We start from the raw sequence: 24,876 nt of genomic DNA, 5'->3' as shown, positions 1-24,876 counted from the left end.
TATCAGAATGTAAATTCCCACAGGGAAAAGCAACTAAATAATAATTATTTTCTTCTTTTATACACTCTTTTCTTTCCTTTTCTTTAGTGTGTGTGTGTGTTTTTCTTTTTTTTTTTTTTTTTGAGACAGAGTCTCACTCTATTGCCGAGGCTTGAGTGCAGTGGTACAATCACAGCTCATTGAAGCCTCAACCTCCCAGGCTCAAGAATTCCTCCCACCTCAGCCTCCCTAGTAGCTGGGATTACAGCCATGTCCCACCAGGCCTGGTTACTTTTTTTTTTTCTTTTTTTTTAGAGACGAAGTTTCACTATGCTCGTCTCAAACTTCCAGGCTCAAGCCATCCTCCTGCCTTGGCCTCACAAAGTGTTGGGATTACAGGCATGAGCCGCCAAACCTGGTCCTATTTATAATTAAAAGCACATAACTGAAGACCAGTTCTTCATTACAACTGGAGACCCTAATCTGAAGAGGCTAGTTGGGAGCAAGATGGGGTAGACACCACTGGTATCCCAACCACGGATGAATTGACACTTTGGGATGAATAATTCTTTGTCATAAAGGGTTGTCTTTGCACTTTAGGATGTTCAGCAATATCCCTGGCCTCTACCCATTAGATGCCAGTAGCACAGAGCTCCAACACCAGAGATGTGACCACCAAAAATATCTCCAGACACTGCCAAATATCCACTAGGGAACAAAATCATCTTGCTTGAGAACAATTGCATTAGGCCAAAGACCTCACAAAATCAAGTCCTTTGTGCCTTTGCCAATTCAAATTGCTCCTTTGACTCCATGGTCAACCTCTACCCACTTAGCCACCCACCAACATAAAATACAGACACTCACAAACACCCTCACATTCTTCATATGAAAGACCTAGAACACTGTCTAGAGTTCTTCCTCTGAGCCATATGTGGCCAATTTGGCTAACAGGAGAGAAGTAACCACCAATGCCTATTTCTTACCCTCCACTGACATGGGAGTTCATGCTTATCCTTTTAAATATACTTAAGTTCACAATGTGCTGACTTACTTTCTTGGTTTCTTTTTGAAGATGGAGTCTCACTCTGTTGCCCAGGCTGGAGTGCAGTTGCATAATCATACATGAATGAAGCTTGAAACTCCTGGCTTCAAGCAATGCTCCTTCCTCAGCCTCCTGAGTAGCTGGGATTACAGATGTGAGCCACTGTGCTGGCATGCCTTGACTCCTGAAGCTCTAAAATGCCTCCAGCTTCTTTATCCACTAGCCATGCTCTGCAAACCCATGCTCCTCCATGAATTTTGTTTGACCATAATATTATTTAATTAATTATGTCTATTCTGCCTTGAAATTGTTTTCCTCATTTGGCACTTAAATATACAGTTATGACCCAAGCTCAAGATAGCTATTTCCTGAAGTTATTCTAGCTTAGATCCTCTTAATTAAAACTGGGAGTAGCGATTTATAGAATTAAATCCCAAAATCCTTTTTTCCTAAAACATTCCACAACAAAGAGACACACATTAGCTTATATAAATTTTATTTTTGTGCCTCTTAATACATTTGAGGGATGTTTATTCTCCCCACTGCAAGTTGTCTGGTGTTTGAAGCAGTGAGGAAAATGGTCAGACCTACCTGATTTCCGCTATGGAGAAAACACTGTTAATGAATTATTCGCTGTGGAAAATTCTGAAAAGTGAATCTGCCATTGCTAGATTCGTAGCCTTGAGCAAGCATGTAAATCTCTCCTAGGCTGTTTCATCTTTGATAAAATGAGGATGCTGAAACCTACCCTCTAGGGCTATTGTATTGAATGAAATGACCTGTTCCAAGCTTTTAGCCCTGTGTTTGACCTACAGGTGTTTTATGAGTGTCCTTTTTAGTGCTGCTTCTCTTCCTTGTTTCCAGCCCTTGCTAAATAATTTCTAGGGTCCAGGGCAAAATGAAACTGTGGGGCTTCCTTGTTCAAAAATTAAGAATTTCAAGACAACAGCAGAATATGAAATCAAGTGTTGAGCCCTGTGTGACTGCCTACGTTACACACTCATAAAGCCAGCCCTGCTTGCTCCCCTAGGATTTCCAAGGGTCTACTTTTCTATCTTTCCACAAAATTAAAAGCCCCTCTTCAAATTAAACAACGGACAGGGAAATACATGCAATAACTAAAGAGGGCTTGATTATGTGCATTGTTTTTTTTTTTTTTTTTTTTTTAACACTGTCTCACTTAAGCAACATGTTGAACACCAGTGAATCTAGGGCTCTTCTAGAGAGACTGTTTTCATCTGCCATAGTATTTTAGTATTTATATCATTTTCTATCTGGAAGAACGAAAAGAAAAACAAACTTCGGTTGTCTATTAGTAATCAGACCCTTGAATGTTGTCCAAGAAGCACTTAGTGGAAAAAGAGACACTTAATTCAAAATCTCTCTATCTAGGCTGGGCTGCGGTGGCTCATGCCTGTAGTCCTAACACTTTTCGGAGGGTGAGGTGGGTAGATCACTTGAGGTCAGGAGTTCGAGACTAGCCTGGCCAACATGGCTAAACCTTGTCTCTACTGAAAATACAAACATTAGCTGGGTATGGTGACACACACCTGTAATCCCAGCTACTCAGGTGGCTGAGGCAGGAGAATCGTTTGAACGCAGGAGGCAGAGGGTGCAGTGAGCCCAGATCGCACCACTGCACTCCAGCCTGGGAGACAGACTGAGACTCTGTCTCTAAATAAATAAATAAATAAATAAATAAATAAATAAATAAATAAAATGAAAAACCATCAAACAACTATCTAGATTTACCAAACAGCATTCACAAAGATAGCAGCATAGCTCTCTGAATAGCTAATTTATAACCTAGATATGAGACTGAAAGAACTGGTCTATATGTTTAAGAATTAAATATGCAAAGAGGAACATTTCGTTTCCAAAACACTGAGACCCAGCTCTGTTTGTTATTCCTTTTTCTTTATGGATGCATCAACATATCCTTTAAAGCGGGGGTCCCCAATCCCCAGGCCACGGACCAGAAGCAGTCCCTCACCTGTTAAGAACCATGCCGCACAGCAGGAGGTGAGTAGTGGCCCCGGAGTGCAGCATCATCTGTATTTACAGCCACCCACCATTGTCGGCATGACTGCCTGAGTGCGGCCTCTTGTTAGATCAGCAGCGGCATTAGATTCTCACAGGAGACCAAACACTATTGTGAACTCGCACGCGAGGGATCTAGGTTGCATGATTCTTACGAGAATCTAATGCCTGATGATCTATCAGTCTCCCATCACCCCGGATGGGGCAGTCTAGTTGCAGGAAAACATGCTCAGGGCTCCCACTGATTCTACTTCATTATCTAATAAAATGTAATAATAATAGAAATTAAGTGCACAATAAATGTAATGCACTTGAATCATCCAAAACCATCCCCCTGCCTTCCATCTGTGGAAAAATTGTCTTCTATGAAACCAGTCCCTGGTGCCAAAAAGGTTGGGAATGGCTGCTTTAAAGGGTTTCTCAAGGTTCTAAAATTTTATTTGATAAGAAGTAGAATCATACAAAGAACAAAATATATTTGTGAATATGGGTATTTATACAGATATAGTATATATACTTACATACAGGCAGGGAGGAATTTCCAAATTTCATCTACTGTAAAATATACACACACCACACCAACACATGTGCACACATGGCATCCTAATAGAAGGCAAGGAGAATTGACATTTACTGAGCACTTCCTATGTGCCACATGTTTTATATGCATTAGAATATTACAGTATATGGTAGCTTTTATCCATTCATTCAATCTCAATACTTTTAATACTTTTTTTTTTTTTTTTTAACAGTAGAGCAACTGAGGCTCACAGCAGTTATGTAACCTGCCCAAAGTCACATAGCATGATGGAGAGTCTGGATTGGAGATTTTGTCTGACTACAACACTCAGGTATCAAATCCTATTCAGTTTTGATGTTAAAAATTCTGCGGTTGAATTCGTCACAGTGTATTTAAATAAAACAACAACAAACAAAACACAGCAAACCTTAACATAGTTGCTAATCATATGAGTTTACAAGGCCACCTCTCTCTTACTATCATTTATACTTTCCCACCCCATCACATTAATCACTCAGGTCTAGGGATTTGCAATTTTGCTAACAGCCGAACAGAACAAAGATAAAAAGTTAAAATTTGTGATGTGGGCCTCACTCCAAAGCTTTCAAGAAATAAAAAAAGTTAGGCCGGGGCAGTGGCTCACGCCTGTGATCCCAGCACTTTGGGGGGCCTAGGCGGGTGGATCAGCCCGACCAACATGGCAAAACTTCGTCTCTATTATCCAAAAAATTAGCTGGGCGTGATGGCGCATGTCTGTTAATCCCAGCTACTTGGGAGGCTGAGGCTGGAGAATCGCTTGAATCCGGGGCGGGGGGGGGGGGGGGGCAGAGGTTGCGGTGAACAGGTATTGCGTCATTGCACTCCAGCCTGGACAACAAGAGCGAAACTCCGTCTCAAAAAAATAAAAATAAAAAGAATAGTCACTTGTGCTTTCAATCTCTCCGCTTCCGGCCTCCACCAGGCGGGAAAAAACTCCTGCACTTGGACCTCTGCGATTCCCTAGCATGTGCGTCACTCTGGGCAACAGGCTGGTAGGCCACGACTGCGCAGGCGCGACGTACCGAGCGGCAGGAGACTGTCGCCCCCGGTTTCCCTGGATACCAGGCGGAAGCGGCCGGAAGTAGCGCTGCGGTTGGCAGCGGCGGGATGCAGAAGCTGGGGGTGGAGCCGGAGGAGGAAGGCGGCGGCGACGACGAGGGTGACACCGAGGCCTGGGCCATGGAACTGGCGGACGTGGGGGCGGCAGCCAGCTCGCAGGGTGCGCCGCAGCCAGAGGAGCCAGCGGCCTCCTTGGGTGTAAATAAGAAGGGTGGGGCTGGCGGACACTCCAGGCGGCGGCCACTGGGGCGCGACAGTCCCCGCCCCGCTCTGCCCTTCTAAAAGAGGGCTGCCTCCTCCTGCCTCGTGTTACGCGGCGGGTACCTCCAGAGGAATGGCTTCACCCAGTAGGCGTAGGGTGGGGCGTGTCCACACTACAAATGCGTGTCGAGGGTGCATCTGCATCGTCCTCTGTGAGGGACCAGGTGGGGCGGGAATCCCTCAGCCAGCCAGACGACAACTGCAGAGGCTTCTGGGCCTTTTAAGTTTGGAGAAGTTGAGGACCTTGTCGCTCATTTGGCAGAAGGTGGGACCCGATTCTCAGTCCTGGCAGGAAGGGATGGCTTAGAACCTAGGCGGAGTCAGGTCCGCTGTGGTCACGTCTCTGGTGACCCACTTCCGGCTCTGGTCTTTACCTTGTACCGCCCACCTCAGGGCCTGGATGCAAAGGCACCGGTTCTCATTTCCTGTTGGTTTTCTTTCATTCATTAATTTAGAGACAAGGTCTCCTAGCAGCCTCAAACCCCTGGGCTCAAGTGATCCTCTGCCTCAGCCTCTCCCTCCCGAGTAGCTGGGACAACAGGCACGTGCCACCACACCTGGCTAATTTTCAAATTTTTCTTAGATCAGGTGTAGCTGTGTTGTCCAGGCTGGTTTCAAACTCCAGCCACAAGCGATCCTTCCACCTCAGCTTCGAAAATGTTGGGATTACAGGAGTTAACCATCGTGCCTGGCCTTTTAAGTTTTGAAACAGCTTTAGGTTTACCTGAAAGTTGCGAAGCTAGATCCCCCTAGTGTTGACATAAACTCAGTACATTTGTCAAAACTAGGAAATTAACATTGGTTTAATACTGTTAACCGAACTACACGCTTTATTCAGTTTTTACCAGTTTTTCTGCTAATGTTCATTTTCTGTTCCAGGATCCCAACAAGAATATTGTATTGTATTTTGCCTGTCTTGTTTTTAGCCAGTGTTGAGAGAAGGAGTCGCCTCTGTCATTCCCTCCCCTGCTCATGACCTAACAACTTTTTAAAATCAAAGAACTGTTCAGTCTTTCAATTTAGTGAATATTTATTGATGGTCTGTTATGTCCTAGACACTGTTTTAGGCACTGGCGATTTAGCATTAAACCAGGTAATCCTGCTGTCATGGGAGCTGAAAATAGCCCACACTGGTACCCACTGGTTGTCTTTTGCTATTTTGTATTTCAGTTTTTGTTGTTGTCGTTTTAAATGTAAGAGCATGCTGCTTAGAATAATTTTCAAGTTGTGTGAAAACCAATGTCATTTCAAATTTTCTGCCCCTCCTGGTTTACACTAAAAGCTACTATAAACTTCCAGGTGATAGTATCAGCTCTTGCATCATCCATTATTTATCACATTTTTTCCCCTCAAACTTTTTACTCTCCTGAGAAAAATGCAGTGCGCAAAGAAACAGTAATTAAGAGGACTGAAAACCCTACCCTAAGTAGAGTTTCATGTCTTTGTAATTTGGATGCTTTCACACATAATCCAGGAAAAAACTAACATCGCTCTGCATTCTTCCTTCACAGGTACCATGTTTTAAGGAACTGTGAGTTGGTCAGAGATAATAAGCATCTTGAATTTCTTTTTATTTCTTTGCATATTGTGCAGGAGTTCGTGATCAAGTGTTGCCCACACGAAATTCTTCATCCAGAGTCATAGTACATGTGGATCTGGATTGCTTTTATGCACAAGTAGAAATGATCTCAAATCCAGAGCTAAAAGACAAACCTTTAGGTAATTGTACATTTATAATATTTTTATTGCATAGTGATTAGATTAGCAACTCATGCTCATTATATACTGATTTATTAACCTTATTAAGAAAGATTTTGGAAGCAGTTCTTACAGTGCTTTATAGTTGGTCATTTTTGCTTCACTACCAAGTGTAAATTTTACAAGCCTCATTTAATAAGTGGTGAATTTGAGAATAGTGTAGTTGGCAGAACAAATGAAGAGAAAGCAGAATAAATTTTACTTTTCTCTGCTGGTTAGTAGCTTAGTTTGCTGGGCAGATTTCTTTTTCTCAGTATTTGAAATTTTACAGGCTTTCCTCTCAAAAAACAACCTCTTATGACATTTTAGTGGAAGTGTTCATCTGTCCTCCCCTTTCTGAAATTAACTCTTTAAATTGTGTAACGTCTAACAAACTAGTTGGATTTTGAACATAAACCTAAGTTTTACTAAGACAGCAAACTTTCCATAAAAACATAAGCAGCTTTTTAAATAAAAGCCAAAATAAATTTTATATTGGATATTGTTGATATGCTGGCTTGTTTTATCATTTTTATTATTCATATTTTAAATTGAGAAAGATAAAGAGATTTTCATGCATGCAGGAAAGATTCTTCCTTTAGTATAAGCATAAAGAAGTTTTACTGGCCGGGCGCGGTGGCTCAAGCCTGTAATCCCAGCACTTTGGGAGGCCGAGACGGGCGGATCACGAGGTCAGGAGATCGACACCATCCTGGCTAACACGGTGAAACCCCGTCTCTACTAAAAAATACAAAAAACTAGCCGGGCGAGGTGGCGGGCGCCTGTAGTCCCAGCTACTCGGGAGGCTGAGGCAGGAGAATGGCGTAAACCCGGGAGGCGGAGCTTGCAGTGAGCTGAGATCCGGCCACTGCACTCCAGCCCGGGAGACAGAGCGAGACTCCGTCTCAAAAAAAAAAAAAAAAAAGAAGTTTTACTTCACTTGCTGCTACCGTTTTGTGCCCACTTTGGCTTAATAAATCCCAATCCAGCCTAGCTGCTTTACTGAAGAACAAAGGGGTGACTAGTTTTTGCTATGCCAAGGTGAGTCTAGGATCTTAAAACTTTCCTAAAGGGTGCCAAGAAGTTAGAATCATGGGACTTAAGTTTTTTCTCCTGAAGGCATTTCTAAGTAGTAGCACTGTGATATAAGATGTTCTGTGGATAATGCTTAATAAAAAAAAGTGTAATTAAGTACGAATGAATGATTATTGGGAAGTGAGGGATGTGAATGCTCCATGTTTTTTGGGGAAAACTACAGTAGTCTTTCATTTTTTGTTGTTGTTGTTGTTGAGATGGGTTCTCTCTCCAGCCCAAGCTGGAATGCAGTGGTGCGATCTTGGCTCACTGCAACCTTTGCCTCTGGGTCTCAGGTGATTGTCCTGTCTCAGTCTTCCAAGTAGCTGGCACTAGAGGTGTGCGCCACCACACTCGGTTAATTTTTTCGTGTTTTTAGTAGAGACGGGGTTTCACCATGTTGCCCTGGGTGGTCTCGTACTCCTGAACTCAGGCAATCCACCTGCCTTAGCCTCCCAAAGTGCTGGGACTACAGGCGAGAGTCACCGTTCCCGACCAGTTGTCTTTCATTTATACTCAACAAATACATGACAAACTCAGGCTGGTGACATGCAGTGATGAGGCCATATAATGTAATGCTGTATTTAAAAACTCCTTTTTTAGTTAAGAAATCTACCAATCTGATTTTTTTAAATAGTTCACTGAGGAGTCTAAAATTACTTCTACCTTTGGCTCCATAATTATATTTTGGGCATTACCTGATATATGAAAAAACTTTATATAAAAATAACATTTCTTTGCCTTGTTTATGACATCAAAATTTTAGAAACAATGTCTAATAGAGAAATGGACGTAACCTTTTTTTCTGCATGTTTGTATTTTACATATTTTAGGTGAACATTACTCTTACAGTGGTAAGCAAGTAGTAAACTTGTATAAAAAGAGAAGAGCAAATAATTTGTAGCACTCTTGAGTCACCAATAAACTAGAACTTTTTATGCAGTCTGTAAATAAATGATCATAATTTAATCATTTTTGATAGAACAGTTTAATAAGTAATAGGTAACTATTAGATCCCTAAAAATTGCTGTAGCCTGGCACTTGTTTTATATATTTTATGTACATATTATATTTTATATTGCTTTATATTAGCAAATTACTCAGAAGAGAAGTTGAGTTTTTCTAGCAGCAACCAGTATTTAGTTGTACTCAATTATTTTCATCTGGTTTTTTTTTGGTAGAACATGCCCTATTATATGGCAATATAAATTAATCTGCTTTTATATTGTCTGGGAAAAAAATCCTAGAGAGATTTGGTTTGTATGTTATCACTGAAGATTCCATAGAATATATCGATATAGGTTCATTTTTACTAAATTTGAGAAATGTAATACACAGATTGCCTTTTGTATATGAATAATTGATCTGTCATCTAACTTGTAATTCTGTGTTATTCAGTGTTTTGTTATTTAATAATAACTTTCCTTCTTCAAGGAGACAAAACAACCAGAGATTAAAAGTGGGGTATGGAAAAATAATACATTGGTATATTATAATTCATAATTAGGAGATAGCTTGAAAACCTAATGTTTCTGCATTATAGAAATTTGATTTATGGCGGCTGTGTTTTTTGCGACAGGGCTTTTGCTTCTTATCAAAACTGATTGTCTTACAACTTAGACAAATGTAATATGGAATTAATAATGTCTTTAAATGTTTCTTCAATTGTGCTTGGGTTTCTCCTAAAATATTTTTTATAGGGGTTCAACAGAAATATTTGGTGGTTACTTGCAACTATGAAGCTAGGAAACTTGGAGTTAAGAAACTTATGAATGTCAGAGATGCAAAAGAAAAGTGTCCACAGCTGGTATTAGTTAATGGAGAAGACCTGACCCGCTACAGAGAAATGTCTTATAAGGTTACAGGTACAAATGATAAGCAATGTACTTTTAGCATTAATTTTTATGTAGGATGCCTGTTCATTACATGAATTTTTTAATAAATGTAAAAATAGCATAAGATGCTTTTTCCTAATAACTTCTTATTTTGGGTCTTGTCAACTTTAAAAATTATGTAAAAGGATAACTGTATGCTGTGAATAGTATTTTTAAGAAGATGTATAGTTGGAAGTAATTTTAACTCTGTTATGATTGATGTTTATATAGTAGGGAAAAATGGAAAACAAAGTTTAAAAGTGAGAAAATGGGAAACTATACTGTAAAAGATGCCAGGTCTTTAAAATTTTAAGTTTAAATGAATTATGAAGAAATAATGTTGTTTTCTAATGCATTCATGATAATTGAAAGAGGCTTCTGTAACTTTTGGTCAGCATAATTAAAAATTGATTTATGAAATATTAATAAAAATATTGGCTATATTAATATTTTCTTAGTTTTTTTATATATACTAAATATTACAATGTAGCTAAACTTTCCCGTGCTAAGGTTTGGATTTAGATCTTAGTGTTATAGTAAATTACAGGAAAAATGAAAATGAGTGTGCACTGGCACATTGCAAATATAGTAGATTGGTGCAAAAGTAATTATGGCTTTCACAATTACGTTTAATTGCAAAAACCTCAATATATAGTGTAAAAATGTATAATGATCAACTTTGCAATTATTTGTCTTTTTTACTTTTTTTTTTGTTTTTCTTTTATCATAGCAATTTCCAGATGACTGGATTAAATGTCTATAATATACAAAGAGCTCTTAGAAATTAACAGGAAAAAGAAACCTAATAAAAAAGGACAAAGAATATGAATAGGCAGTTGACAAGAAGAACCTAACCCAGTGTCTAACAATTATAAGGAAAAAATGCTCAAATTCATTAGTGGCCAAGGAAATTTGAATTAGTAAGATATTTTATATCCATCATACTTGCCCAAAATTAAAAGGAATGTGAGAAAAAGTATCAGGAACACTTACTGAGTTTAAAGATAAATGTTCTTCCATCCAGTGAGATCATTGCTGGGAGTTTATCAAATAGAAATAAAAACATGAGATTGGGCATTGTGACTCATACCTGTAATCCCAGCACTTTTGGATGCTGAGGTAGGAGGATTGCTTCAGCCCAGGAGCTCGAGGCTGCAGTGAGCCATGATTGTGTCACTGCATTCCAGCCTGCGTGTGCCTGACAGAGTGAGACTCTTGTCTCTTAAAAAAAGGAGAACCACAAGTACATAAAGACATATGTACAACAATGTTTATCGTAGCATAGTTTATGATTGTCAAATATATGGAAGGAAAAATGTCCATCAAGAGGAATAGCCAAATAAACTTAAGACATCTGTATGATGGATATTATATAGCCATTAAAAAGAATGCATTGGTGCAATACTATTTGACTGATGGAGATAGGCCTTGTTGAGTGAATAAAAGGCAAGGTACAAAATGATGTATCATGTTTTTCCAAAAGTGTAAAATGATGGCCTAAATACCTCCTCTCATATATATGTGTATGTCTACATATGAACAAGAAGAGAAACATTAGAGGGTATATTACACGTTTTTAACATTGGTTAACTTGTGGTGGGAAAGGCATAGTGCTGAAATGGGAGGAAGGAAGAAGGGATAGTGAAGCAGAAAAGACAAGATTATACTCCTGGATATCACTTCTTTTATTATGCAAAATTGTGTCTAAATATTAAAACTTTAGTTTTTAGAACTTTCCCTGTGGAGAAAAAATAAAAACTTGAGTTTTAGTGTACACAGAAGTGATTATATAATACATACAATTCTGTAGCTTGCCTTTGAGCTTAATGATCTTCGATGTCATTCACAGAGATCTTCCTCACTCTCTTTAATGCCTGCACAGTATTTCATTGTATTTAGTCCATATTTGTTTAACCAGTTCTTCAGTGATAGGAAGACAGTATGTCCAACTTTATGCCTGTTGTTGCTACATAATTAGTAATTGCACCTTCTTTCACTAAAAAAAAGTCTTGTTTTGGATGGTAAGTTATATGGTTTCCCTGCATAGTGATGGATTATTAGGCTGTTACCAGATTTTTGCTCTTAGACAGTTTCGTATAGAAATGTTGGCATACTTTTAAGGGGATTTCCATAAGGTAAGTTCCTAGAAGTGAATTGTTGGATCAAACATGATTTGCATTTAAATGTTTGGATATGTTACATATGAGATTGCTGCAACATATTGCTAGTATATACGAGAGTGTTAGATTTAAAAATCTTTGCCTGATAGTCGAAGAAGAGTAAATCATTGTTTTCGATTTGCAGTTTTCCATGAGTAAGGTTGAGCATTTTTTCATATATTTTTGATCATTTGTATCTTTTCTGTTAACCTATTCACTTGCACCTGTTTTTTATTTGCGTTGTTCATCTTTTTCTAAGTACTTGGTACTTTCTGTGTCATTTTTTTTTGAAAAATGTTTTTTTTTTAAAAAGTTATTTTCAGTTTTTCTCACAGTATTTTTCTGAGTTGAAGTAGGAACATAGCCAATGTAGGCCCTTACTGTATTTATCTCTGACCTGTTTATAATATATAACCTTATTATTTATTTCATATTTTTATGCTACTGCATATATACCTTTCTTCAAGGTAGTTTTTGTCCTCTAATTACAGACTCCTCTTTTGGGCCCTATATGTGTAATAAATGTATCTTTCTTATGGAGTTGATACCAAGAAAGAGGTTACAATGGAGGCTGGGCATGGTGGCTTATGCCTGTAATCCCAACACTTTGGGAGACTGTGGTGGGGGGATCATGTGAGGCCAGCATGGGCAGCATAACATAGCAAGACCCTGCCTCTACAAAAGTAAAAAAAAAAAAAAAAAAAAAAAGTTAGCTGGGTGGTTAGCATGTGCCTGTAGTCCCAGAGGCTGAGGTAGGAGGATTGCTTGGGCCCAGGAAGTAAAGGCTGTAGTGAGCTGTGGTGTGCTACTCCACTCCAGCCTGGGCAACAGAGTGAGACCCTGTCTCATTAAAACTATAGCAACAACAAAAACCTTCAGGAATGGAATAATTAGGGATTTGTCCTGTGACCTAAAATCAGTCAGTATTTAGTGATCCACCAGCTTCGTGCATGATTCTGTATTTAACTTGTTTTTCTATTTAGTACTTAAAAACTTATCCTTTATTTTTCTTATGTAGCATTCTTTTGATACTCTTTTGTTTTCTACATGTTACTTTGCATATCAGGTGTATACTTTAGAAAATAAATTGCAGAAATTGATGAAGGAAATGCAAAACAATGATTTTCTATGATTAGACATATTGTCAGTCTGTCCTGAAAGGAGGTAATAGTTTTCTTTAGGTAATAGTTTTCTCAGGAGTGACTTTTGGTGTTTACCATGTCACGTTGTTATCTTTATTGGTTTCCCCTTACATTGTCAATGTTGACATCAACAAAACAAAAAAGCACTTTTGGTATTTGTGAAAAAACATGATCTATGTGGAATGACATAGTCCTTTTATTTCTGAGCTTGAGATTATATGACCTTAAGAATCTATGCATTTTTGTATACTAAGAGACTTGCATTTGTTTTCTCTTATCCAGCTGGTGTCAGTAGAACGTGATTCAGAGGGAAGTGAAAAACTTTCTCAATGATTTTTAAGTTGTTAGTCTCAATGTTAATATATGAAAATTGATAGTTTTTTTGAATTTAATTTGAATTTTGGTTCAGCTCAGTCTAGTAAACATTTGACTTAAGGACTAGATAATTGTGCTAGATGCTGGGCATTTGAATACCTGTAAGTTGTGGTTCATCTCTGCCTCTCTGTCCTAAGGAATATGCTTGGGCTAATAAAAATACCGTGTTATGGTATATTTTGAAAGTTGACTGACTTTCTGTTTTCTTCAGTAATAACTGGAAATTTTTAATGTTATTTTGTTTTGCCTCTTTTAAACTCTTGGGGAAAATATAGCTAAAATATACCATTACTTGTTTTTAACTTTCCTGAGCAGCCTATAGTTTATTCTTTGACACCCTTCTTCAAGGTCACCAATTTACTGTAAGCACTGATATTTAATGTACTACAGATACAAAAATTATAGGTGTAGAAGATTGAGCTAAATATATTGCCATGAATAACTGCCCTAGGAATGCCATTTTTAGACTTTTTGGAAAATATTGCCTCTACTCAAGATGTGGTACAGAAAAAAAAGTCAGTTAACTGAGGGCTTTATTAAAGATATTATGGAACTATGGATGTATATAAAACCTTTAACAATAAATTTGATATATTTTTAAGCACTATATAGTTAAATTTATCCTAGTTATAACTTCATTTACATCTGTGCTCCAATATTATTTCAATTTAGAATTACTGGAAGAATTTAGTCCAGTTGTTGAGAGACTTGGATTTGATGAAAATTTTGTGGATCTAACAGAAATGGTTGAGAAGAGACTACAGCAGCTGCAAAGTGACAAACTTTCTGCGGTGACTGTGTCGGGTCATGTGTACAATAATCAGTGTGAGTGGGTTCTTATTGATTCTACCTACTAACTAAAAGTACATACATTTCTTAATGTTCAGTGAATTTCCTGTATGATTTTGAAAGATTCATGACTTTTGTTGGAGGTATAGTTATACTTAGTCAGTACTCTGTCTAGAACAGCTAAAATTAGGTATTGCTATTCCATAATAAGTATTAAGATTTTGATGACATGTAGCTCAATGCTCTGTGCACTTTTCATTTGCACAGACCTTTGTTCTGTTCATCTGCACAGAGCATTCATCTGTGCAGAGTTTTCGTCTGACACAGTGCATCTGTTCCCATTTTAGAAAGCTATACCCAGCTGGGCACAGTGGAGCGCCCCTGTAGTCCCAGCTGTTTGGGAGATTGAGCTGAGAGGATTGCTTGAACCCAGGAGTTTGAGTCCAGCCTGGGCAGCAGAGCAAGATCCCATCTCTTAAAGAAACAAAAAGCCATACCTCTTTAGGTCATTCTTAAGTTGCAAGAGTTGGCTTTTTAATATGCTTTTTGGAATAATTTTTGATTATTCTAAGACAGTCTCTAAGCAGAATTTTCAGGTAGGCTAGATTTGCCTTTGATGTGTCTTTTACATGTTCCCTTCGATTCCCCTGAGACCCTCATGTTGCTCTCTGACTTCCCAAGTTAGCACTTTTGTAATGTTGTCCAGGCTTATCTGCCATGTGCCAGAATCTTCTCTAAGCTCCTATTTAATCTGTTTATTTATAAATAATCTTTGTCAAAGTTAGCAAGAAAGCAGAATGGTTTGTCTCCTTTGTGTGTTAAGATATGAATGACTGATAGTGTTTCCAGGGATATTTACATTTGAAAATAAGCTGTAGTAAGCACCAGTGAATATCTAATTAGGCTTTCAGACATCTTATGACTCTGCTGGTGACTCCCTTATCATACCACATACAAGACAAGTTACTCTGCTGTTGTGTAAGACTTGTCTGACCCTTTTGCTCTTAAGCCTCCCTATGCATTTCCTCTTATCCTCTTTTTTTGAGAACTAGACATCAGTCTACAGAATAGTTCTCCACAGAAGAAAAGTGGTAAAACTACAGTTTCTATAATACATGGAGCTTTTCATGTATCTTTTGTACTTGTGCTCATTTGTAACTTACAAGGGCTAAGTAGCAAGAGTATTTCAGATATATTTCTATATAATTTTTAAAGCAAACTTGGATTTTATTGATTAGAGTAAATTATAGAGAGCTAGGTTTTATATCCCATAAAGGAAATGTGGAATTATTGATTAATTCTTCATCTTTCACACAGATTTTATTAAAATTTTTTTCAAACCTACAGGAAAGTTGACAGAATAGTACAACAAATACCCATTATGTCCTTTTTTTTTTTTTTTTTTTTTTTTGAGACAGAGTCTCACTCTGTCGCCCAGGCCAGAGTGCAGTGGTACAATCTCGGCTCACTGCAACCTCCACCTCCTGGGTTCAAGCGGTTCTCCTGCCTCAGCCTCCCAACTAGCTGGGACTACAGGCACGTGCCACCACACCGGCTAATTTTTTAATTTGTAGTAGAGATGGGGTTTCACCATGTTGGTCAGGCTGGTCTTGAACTCCTAACATCAGGTGATCTGCTTGCCTTGGCCTCCCAAACAAAGTGCCAGGATTACAGGCGTGAGCCACTGTGCCCAGCTCATTATGTCCTTTCTTATAGATAAACTAGTTATTTTGCCACATTTGCTTTCTCTTGTCCTCTCTATGGATCGCTTGGTTGGTTGATGAGCTATTTGGAAGCAAATGGCAGACATCCTGACATTTCATCTCTAAATACTTTTAGTGTGAATCTCTTTGAGGTTAGGATGGTTTCATGTAATTCCAACACTGTTTAACACCTAAAGCAAATTTATTTTTATATAATTTTCTTATAGTTTTTATAAAAGAGCTCTAAAACTATGTATAGGTCAGAGATTGTTTTCAGCAGCATATATAGTTAGTGCATGGTTAAGATTTAGATCTTTAAAGCATAATGTTAGCTTTCTTGTTGTATAATAGTACTTTCATGCTTACTTACAGGTAAATATGAGTAAAAGTTTTGTTAATGTCAGTAGGAATGTTTTTATGAGATCAGTTTTCATAATGTGTTAATTATTAAGCACTCGTAGTATACAGTCACTATCACAGGCTGTTGGAATTTGCTTATTGAATTTGTTTACAGTATTCCTATGAAGCATGAAAGAGATTAGTCAAGTGGATAACAGGGTGGCAGTGATCTCTTAGTCCATTTAGTGTTGCTTTATCAGAATACCTGAGACTCAGTAATTTACAAAGAAAAAAAGGTTCATTTGGTTCATGATTCTTGTGACTGGAAAAGTCAAGATTAGGCCTCTGCATCTGGTGAGGGTCTCAGGCTGTTTCCCCTCATGGTGGAAGGCAAAGGGGAGCCAGTGTGTACAGAGATCACATGGTGAGAGAGGAAGCAAGGGCTGGGGGAGGTGCCAGGCTCTTTTAATAACCAGCTGTCTCTGGAGCTAATACAGTGAGAAACTTACTCATCCCTGAGGGAGGGCATTAATCTGTTCATGAGGGATCCACCCCTGTGATCCCAACACCTCTCATTTGACCCCACCTCCAACAGTAGGGATCAAATTACAACATGAGGTTTGGAGGGGACAAACATCGCAACCATACCAGGTGGTGGTGGTGGTGGTGGTGGTTGGATATAGACTAAGCCCTCTACCTTTTAAAAATTATTTTGTAAAATAGAAAATTAAAGTTTTTTTCTTGTGACTTTGAATGACATTTGTTGTTTTTAAAGCTATAAACCTGCATGACATCTTGCACATCAGACTACTTATTGGATCTCAGATTGCAGCAGAGATGCGGGAAGCCATGTATAATCACTTGGGGCTCACTGGCTGTGCTGGAGTGGCTTCTAATAAACTGTTGGCAAAATTAGTTTCTGGTGTCTTTAAACCAAATCAACAAACAGTCTTATTACCGGAAAGTTGTCAACATCTTATTCATAGTTTGAATCACATAAAGGAAATACCTGGTAAGACAAATATCTTTGAAAAGTACATATATGTCTTATTATATTTCTTTAATTTTAAAATTATAGGTACAGTGTAATTAATTCTTAGGTAGAGGTGTATGTGAGTGTGTGCATGTATGTGTATACTTGGTTCCTGGAAAAAACTAACAAAAACCATAATGTTTTCTGAAGCAAATTTGGATTAAGAAATTTGTGAAAGTACTTTTCTTATTTTATCTACTTTGGATGGTTAGAATATGGTCATAAAAGTTATAGCCTAGAAATACATGGTCTTTATTTCCAGTCCCTGGGTCATACTCTTATACTGTACATTGCCTCTATAGAGGGGAGTTTGTCTTTTACTAAGTCTCTTTTGGGATTATATATAAAATATTAAGGCTACAATGGACTTTCCAAAACATCTAGGCCAAGTTCTTCAGTTTAAAGATGAAGAAACTGATTTCCATGAGGAGTTTGGTGACCTATTTATGTCATGGTGCAAGTTTGTTTCTTTGTAGATCAAATAGACCATTGATAATGGATATGTCGAACTACATTTCTGTGGTATTGCTGGGGAATAAGATATTATAAAAGAGTTCTGTGGAAGTGAATTTCTAATACCTCTGAAACTTAGATGTCAAACTTCACATTTTTAACTGATTTTAACTGATTTTTAACTTGTGTGATTCCAAAATGTATTATACACGGCCTTGCCTTCCTTAGTATAGTATAACTATAATTTGAAATTTTGTGGATGACTTTGGTTCTGCCTTCTGAAGAACAATGTCAGGTTGTAATAAATTGAGGACTATATACTGGTGCAAAACATTATTACCTGGCTTTACTTTTGAGTTCTTGTATCTTTTTTTTTTTTTTTTTTTAAACAGGCTTTCTGCTTTCTCACTTATTGCCAAATTGCCAACCTTCTTTTATTTTTGTGTGAAAAATCTGTCACTCTCATAATTCCCCCTACACAGCCGTCTCCTCCAACTTAGGCTTTCCTGTGCAAGAAAACCAGATAACTGTGGAATTATTATTTTTAAATGAAAAGAATAAGGAGACACTAAATGGCCTGAGTGTTTTCTCTTGTGAATAAAGTATGACTGAATTTTAGTGCAAGAACTTTGTTTTGCTAGCAAGATTTTTTGTTTGTTTGCTTTCTGGCTCATAGCTATATTCTGGATGGTAAATGTTAGATATGACTTATGGATAAATGTGTGGTGGTGCATATAGGAACCAGTTAGTTTACCTAATATGTACACTTAATTCATTTTAATTGCTCTAGTGGCAGCCTTTTTGTACATTAATAATAATCATGATTCTGAATATTTCTGGAATTTTACATAACAGGTAGTAAAATTTTTATTTTAGTAAGACAGCATTTATTGACTGTCTCTGAATTCATTTTATTTTACTGCATTTTGTGAAGACTTCAAAGAGATGCATATAATTCAGGAGCCCTGAGTGGAAGAACAGCAACCTAGTTTGCAATGGAGTTTGATCTTTGCAAAATACAGTAGTCCCCCATTATCTGCAGTTTCACTTTTCACAATTTCTGTTACCTACAGTCAATTGTGGTTTGAAAATACTGAGATATTTTGAGAGAGAGAGGCAGAGACCACATTCACATAACTTGTATATAGTATATTGTTGTAGTTCTATTTTATTATTATTGTTAACCTCTTACTGTGCCTAATTTATAAATTAAACTTTATCATAGGTATATATGTAATGGAAAAAACAGTACTGTATATATATAGGGTTTGATACTGTCCATGGTTTCAGGTATCCACTGAAGGTCTTAGAATGTATCCCCTGTGGATAAGGGGGGACTACTGTGTAAATTATAGAATTTAAAGATATGATTGATATATTTATAATATTTTAATTAGCTTTGTTTTAAGGAGAAAAGCTATTTTTAACTTTGTATGCACTTCTTTTTATTTAGGTATTGGCTATAAAACTGCCAAATGTCTTGAAGCACTGGGTATCAATAGTGTGCATGATCTCCAAACCTTTTCATCCAAAATTTTAGAAAAAGAATTAGGAATTTCACTTGCTCAGCGTATCCAGAAGCTCAGTTTTGGAGAGGATAACTCCCCTGTGATACCCTCAGGACCACCTCAGGTACATGATGATATTTATTTTAATTAAGTACTGGTTATCACATTATTTGAGATAAAGATTTCTAGTTACAGTACCTTGTTCTTACTATTCTAGTTTGCTTAGTATGTGATCTCTTTCCTATTAGAAGGCTGATTTATTATTAATAGATTGGATTAATAAGTATTCTTAAATTGAATCTTAAGCATTGATATTTTGATATCTTAAGTTAGCTACTATGATTGAAGACAGTGCAACTTAATAGCCTATAATGCATATATGAGGCAAAATATTTTAATCTTTTAAAAATCTTGTTTTCAGAGTAGTCCAGTGATTTAGCAAATGGGAAAGGTATAATCACCCAGTTAACATTGACTGATTTTTTTGCTATGGGTCAAGCACTTTACTGAGTGCTTGAAATACATTAGTCCATTTAATCTTCACAACAAAGCATCAAGGTAGGTAGTACTGTTGTTTGTCCATTCTTTCTTACCTTTCTTCTTTCCTTCCTTCCTTCCATTCTCTCTCTCTCAAGATGAGGATACTGTACTTTAGAAAGGTTAAATAACTTGAGGACCATATACTGATGCAAGGATATAGTCCAAGGATATAAGTCTAAGTTTGTCCAAGGATAAACTTAGATTCAAGTCCTAGGTGATTAAGAAGTCTTGCCATAATCATACAATAAAGCTTGGAGTTGGTACTAGAGCTTTAGAGTTTTCTTAACTTTGAATTATTTTTTATTAACTGTTTTATATTAACTGTTAATTTAGTAATATTTGATATTAACTTTCTAGTGAGTACAGTAGCTTGCAGATAAAAAACAGTTAATATAAAAGTGAACTAAATGGCTGAAACTAAGGACAAGAGGTAAGTTAGTAAAGAATGTATTGAATATTTATTTGACTATACACTGATAATAATTAGATATAATTCTTAGAGTTTGCACTAATCCTTATTTATGCTTCTTTGATAGTCGTTTAGTGAAGAAGATTCATTTAAAAAATGTTCATCCGAAGTTGAAGCTAAAAATAAGATTGAAGAACTACTTGCTAGTCTTTTAAACAGGTGATTTTCAATCCATTTTGCCAAGTCATCCTATGTATTCATTCTGTATATGGTATATAGAAAGAATATTTGATGTTCCATCTTGGAACTGACAGATTATCTGGAGCCTAAACAATGTAAAAATAATTTATCAAGTGATTTCTCTGCATTATAAACTATTGTAAAGATGGTAATAGGGGCTCTTACCTAAATTGAATTCATTGGTCTTAATTCTAGTAACACTGTGGTTGTCCTATGGATCTAAAGTTGCAGATGGTTACCTAAAGGGGTTTTATGGATATTTCTAACATTCTTAGACTTATTCTAGTCTTCAGGTGAGAAGAAGTTGTTTTAATTTTTCCCTGTGGCAATTACAAAGCCTTTGCCTTCAACCTAATAGTTACTTGAATTTCATTAAGTTAGTACCATGCTAAATACAAATACATGCGAAATACAAAACGTGTGAAATTAACAATGTATCTCTGCTAATAGTTACTTGCATTTCATTAAGAAGGGAAAAATGCAAAGAGAAATAATACTGTCATAATTCTAAAACTCCTGATACAGGAACAGCTATATAAATTTGTGATTGTTGCGGATAGGAAATTATTAAAGTAACAGTGAAGGAAGAAACAGAAGAACCCTTGTATCTCTTTTGCCTCAGACTGTAAAATAAAATGGAGTTGAAGGAAAGAATGGCTAGCTAGGGCTATGTGTGAGCAGGGTGAGTGACTGCAGGTGTGTGCAGGGTTTCTGATCTGTATGTGAAGAGTATCACCTGGGGTTATAAATATATGAGTAGCACAAGATAAACTGAAAAGGAAATTTAATTTTTTGGTGCTCCTTGTCATTATACATGTATTTCTCAATATTCCATATTCCACAGACAAGTATTATCTGTTTTCTTCCCATTCTTTGTTTCTGCTTTTCTTGTTAGAAATTTCTCAAATTGTGGTTTCAGGGCTCTAACAGTTTAGAGTAGGTGTGCTTCTCTAATGATTCTAGGAGGACTAACTGTATTTAGAGAAAATGGTTTTTGGATGATTCTAAGTCTGAGAAAACTGATGAAGTGAAATTTCCTCCAAGTTTGCTGTTGCATGCAACGTGGCGCTCAAATATCTTGAGCAGAGCCATGCAGCTCATTGTTGGCTGCATGCAGCTGGGGCTGGCTGTATGACTGGGCTCCAGCGATATGACTCAGGCTGGGCCTGCGCGTATGCTAGTGAAACTGGGTCATTTGCTTCAGCTAAATAGAAGACTACTCTGAAATGCCTAACATTTGGAGACAGTTCTTCACATAGAAAAACCACAAGAAGTATAAGTTTTACAGGTTCTCTTATTTGAAGAGTCAACCCAGAAGTGAGACCAGGTGCTCTAAACCTGTGAAATACAAAACCTGTGAACTTAACCATTTATCTGTATCTCTGTTTGCCAGCTCCTTTTCTCCCACACCATGGGCCCTTATTTCAGTGACTGAATTATAACACCATCTAAGTGACTTGCAAAAAAAAAAAAATTACAGGAGTGTGTGTGTATATTTGTGTATAATTACTTTTGTTTTCTCTAGAGTATGTTATGATTAATACTATAGGTATGTAAGAAATGTAAAAACCATATTATTTTTAATCCATCCTCTAGGCACTAGTTTAATATTACTTATGATTCAGCCTTTTTCTAATGTGTCTTAATTAGCATATCATACTCTTTGAATTGCATAATTAATAGAACACGTTTAACTGGAAGATATTTAAACTAGTAGCCATTTAAGGTATTTTATTATTCTAGTCAAGCAGCCATCGAGAAGTTTTGTCACAAAGCAATAAGAGATAAAAAAATTATTTAATACAGAACTATTTTATTTTTTATATTTTTGCGATAGGGTCTTGCTCTGTCACCCAGGCTGGAATGCAGTAGTGCAGTCATAGCTCACTGCAGCCTCAGCCTCCTGGGCTCAAGCAATCCTCCCACCTCAGCCTCCAGAGTAGCTGGGAAAGCACCTGCCATAAAGCCTAGCTAATTTTTAAATGTTTGTAGATGAGGTCTCGCTATGTTGCCCAGGCTGGTCTTGAACTCCTGGGCTCAAGTGATCCTTCCACCTGAACTTCCCAAAGTGTTGAGATTACAGGTATGAACCACCGTGCCTGGCCCAAAACTGTTTTTTTCAGATCAGAATGTTCAAGTTGAGTGTGTTTAACAATATGCAATATTTGCATTTTATGTCTGAGATTTGGTTTTATATGCATTGCCATGTGTATAAAAGGGGAAATGTTATACTTTAATGACGTTTTTTCCGGTAATTAGGTTTTGTACTTCTTAAGTGAATTTGTCATATAATTAAAACCTTTGTTTCAACACCAAAACCAAGACAGTTGGATGAAACTCTTTTTAAAAATGCATGTACACATATTGTATATTAATTATATACTAAATATAGTATATGATCTTTGAAGATATTGCTCTAATAAGCTATCATATAATGGTAATAGTGATTACTCTTTAACAAAAGTAATCTCATTTTGTAAAAAAAAAATCTTTTTTTTGGTAATCTCATAAGAAAAAAGTTTGAAAAAACTTATTTTGTTATTTTTCACTTACTTGCTTTTGTTAGTGAATGATTCAGTTTCTTAAATTTCCTGCTGATTTTAATTTGCTGCCTTTTGGCTAGGTGTGGTGACTTACCTCTGCAATCCCAGCATTTTGGGAGGCTGAGGTGGGGGATCACCTGAGGTCAGGAGTTTGAGAGCAGCCTGGCCAACATGACAACACCACCTCTCTACTAAAAATACAAAAATTAGCCAGGCGTGGTCACACGTGCCTGTAGTCCCAGCTACTCAGGAGGCTGAGGCAAGAAAACTGCTTGAACCTGGGAAGTGGAGGTTGCAGTGAGCTGAGATTGTGCCACCACACTCCAGCCTGGGCAACAGAGCGAGACTCTATCTTGAAAAAAAAAATCGTTGCTTTTAGTTTTGTTTTGGATTTATATTATCAAACAGCTTGTTATGATTATATCTTATATGTCTTCTATTTCTGACAGCACTCAATTCTGAGTGAGGCCTGAGAGCTTGACATCTAAACATTCAGAGTTTTAGTGCATAGACTTTGCGATGATTATTTGGATACTCAGGGACCTCTATTGCTTACTATTTTGTTATCTGCTATATGTATAATTGTTATATTTAACAAAATCTGGCACCTTTAGATAAATGAGGTGTTACATAATTTACAAAGGTAATACTTTTCTAATTCCGTATTTCCACTTTCTCTTTATTTTTAGAGTATGCCAAGATGGAAGGAAGCCTCATACAGTAAGATTAATAATCCGTCGGTATTCCTCTGAGAAGCACTATGGTCGTGAGAGTCGTCAGTGCCCTATTCCATCACATGTAATTCAGAAGTTAGGGACAGGTATGGACTGGTTTTCCAACAGTTTCATTAGCAGGTTGAACTCTTAAATAAGCCAACTTTGAACTAGAAATATGCTCCAAAAATGGAGGGTCTTCACAGGGAATTAGCAAGCAATTAAATGCTTTTATTCTATCAGGAATTTTCACCAGAAAACTTTGTTGTTTGTGTATTTAATTATTTATTTAATTTTTGAGACAAGGTCTTGCTCTGCACCAAGGCTGAAGTGCAGTGGTGCTGTGATAGCTCACTGCAGCCTTCGTCTCCCAGGCTCAAACAATTCTTCTACCCCAGCCTCCTGGGTAGCTGGGACAGTAGGTGCATGCTATCAGGCCTGGCTAACTTTTTTGACATTTAGGATAGACAAGGTCTCAAACTCCTGAGCTCAAGCAATCCTTCTGCCTCAGCCTCCCACAGTGCTGGGATTATGGGCATGAACCACTGCACCTGGCCTGGTTTTTAAATAGATAAGTAAAGAGTCATTTAAGAATGTTTTCCAAGTTCAAGGAGAACAAAACTGTGATAACTGATAGCATGAGTCTTTATGGGCATTTAGATTGTTTCCATTTTGAAGAACATTTAAGTGCAAGTCATTGGATGGGCATATGCGTATGTTTTCCTTTATCTTGGGTAGATTTTAAGGAGTGGAATTGCTGGATCATATGGTAACATGAACTGTTTAAGAAACTGCCAACTTTTTCCAAAGTTCATGTAATAATTTACATTTTCATCAACAATATATGAAGGTTCCAGTTTTTCATATTTTCGCCAATATTTATATTGTCAGTCTCTTCGATTATAGTTGTTCTAGCGGTATATAGTAGTGTGGTTTTTCTTTTATGGATAGTGTTTTTGGTGTTATATGTAAACATTCTTTGCCTAACTCAGAGGTCACAGATATTCTGTTTTCTGTTAGAAGTTTTATAGTTTTTAAGCTTTATGTTTATGTCCATTTTGAGTTAATTTTTTATGTGTGGTATATGGTAAGGGTCTTAATTCTTTGCTTTGCATGTGAGTATCCAGTTGTTCCTGCATCATTTGTCGAAGATTATTCTTCACCCACTGAATTACCATGGCATCTTTGTCAAAAATTAATTGGCCATAAATATAAGAGTTTATTTCCTGACTTTCTTGTTTCATTGGTCTATATCCTTACACCGATTCCACCCTATGATGGTCGCTGGTGCTCTGTTTATTT

At 37.2% G+C, this 24,876-nt stretch overlaps 1 protein-coding gene across 3 annotated transcripts in view; it reads left to right on the top strand.

Annotated features, from left to right (window-relative positions):
- Nucleotides 1-4,274: 4,274 nt before the first annotated feature.
- The window catches only part of POLI (DNA polymerase iota), a 34,503-nt gene continuing 13,901 nt past the window's right edge, over nucleotides 4,275-24,876 (top strand). For 2 of the 3 annotated variants that reach the window (XM_023207521.3, XM_023207519.3), the window contains exons 1-8: nucleotides 4,589-4,842; nucleotides 6,537-6,662; nucleotides 9,455-9,619; nucleotides 13,977-14,129; nucleotides 16,911-17,147; nucleotides 19,075-19,253; nucleotides 20,206-20,297; nucleotides 23,551-23,681. In XM_023207521.3, the coding sequence (XP_023063289.1) occupies nucleotides 4,731-4,842; nucleotides 6,537-6,662; nucleotides 9,455-9,619; nucleotides 13,977-14,129; nucleotides 16,911-17,147; nucleotides 19,075-19,253; nucleotides 20,206-20,297; nucleotides 23,551-23,681 (1,195 nt within the window). In that variant the 5' untranslated portion in view covers nucleotides 4,589-4,730. Of the gene's footprint in view, nucleotides 5,209-6,536; nucleotides 6,663-9,454; nucleotides 9,620-13,976; nucleotides 14,130-16,910; nucleotides 17,148-19,074; nucleotides 19,254-20,205; nucleotides 20,298-23,550; nucleotides 23,682-24,876 lie in introns of all 3 variants that reach the window. The other variant, XM_023207520.2, reaches the window with a different exon arrangement.

The sequence above is a fragment of the Piliocolobus tephrosceles genome, chromosome 18 (genome assembly GCF_002776525.5).
Source record: "Piliocolobus tephrosceles isolate RC106 chromosome 18, ASM277652v3, whole genome shotgun sequence".
Classification (NCBI taxonomy): domain Eukaryota; kingdom Metazoa; phylum Chordata; class Mammalia; order Primates; family Cercopithecidae; genus Piliocolobus; species Piliocolobus tephrosceles.
This window is presented reverse-complemented; position numbering and strand designations above follow the sequence as displayed.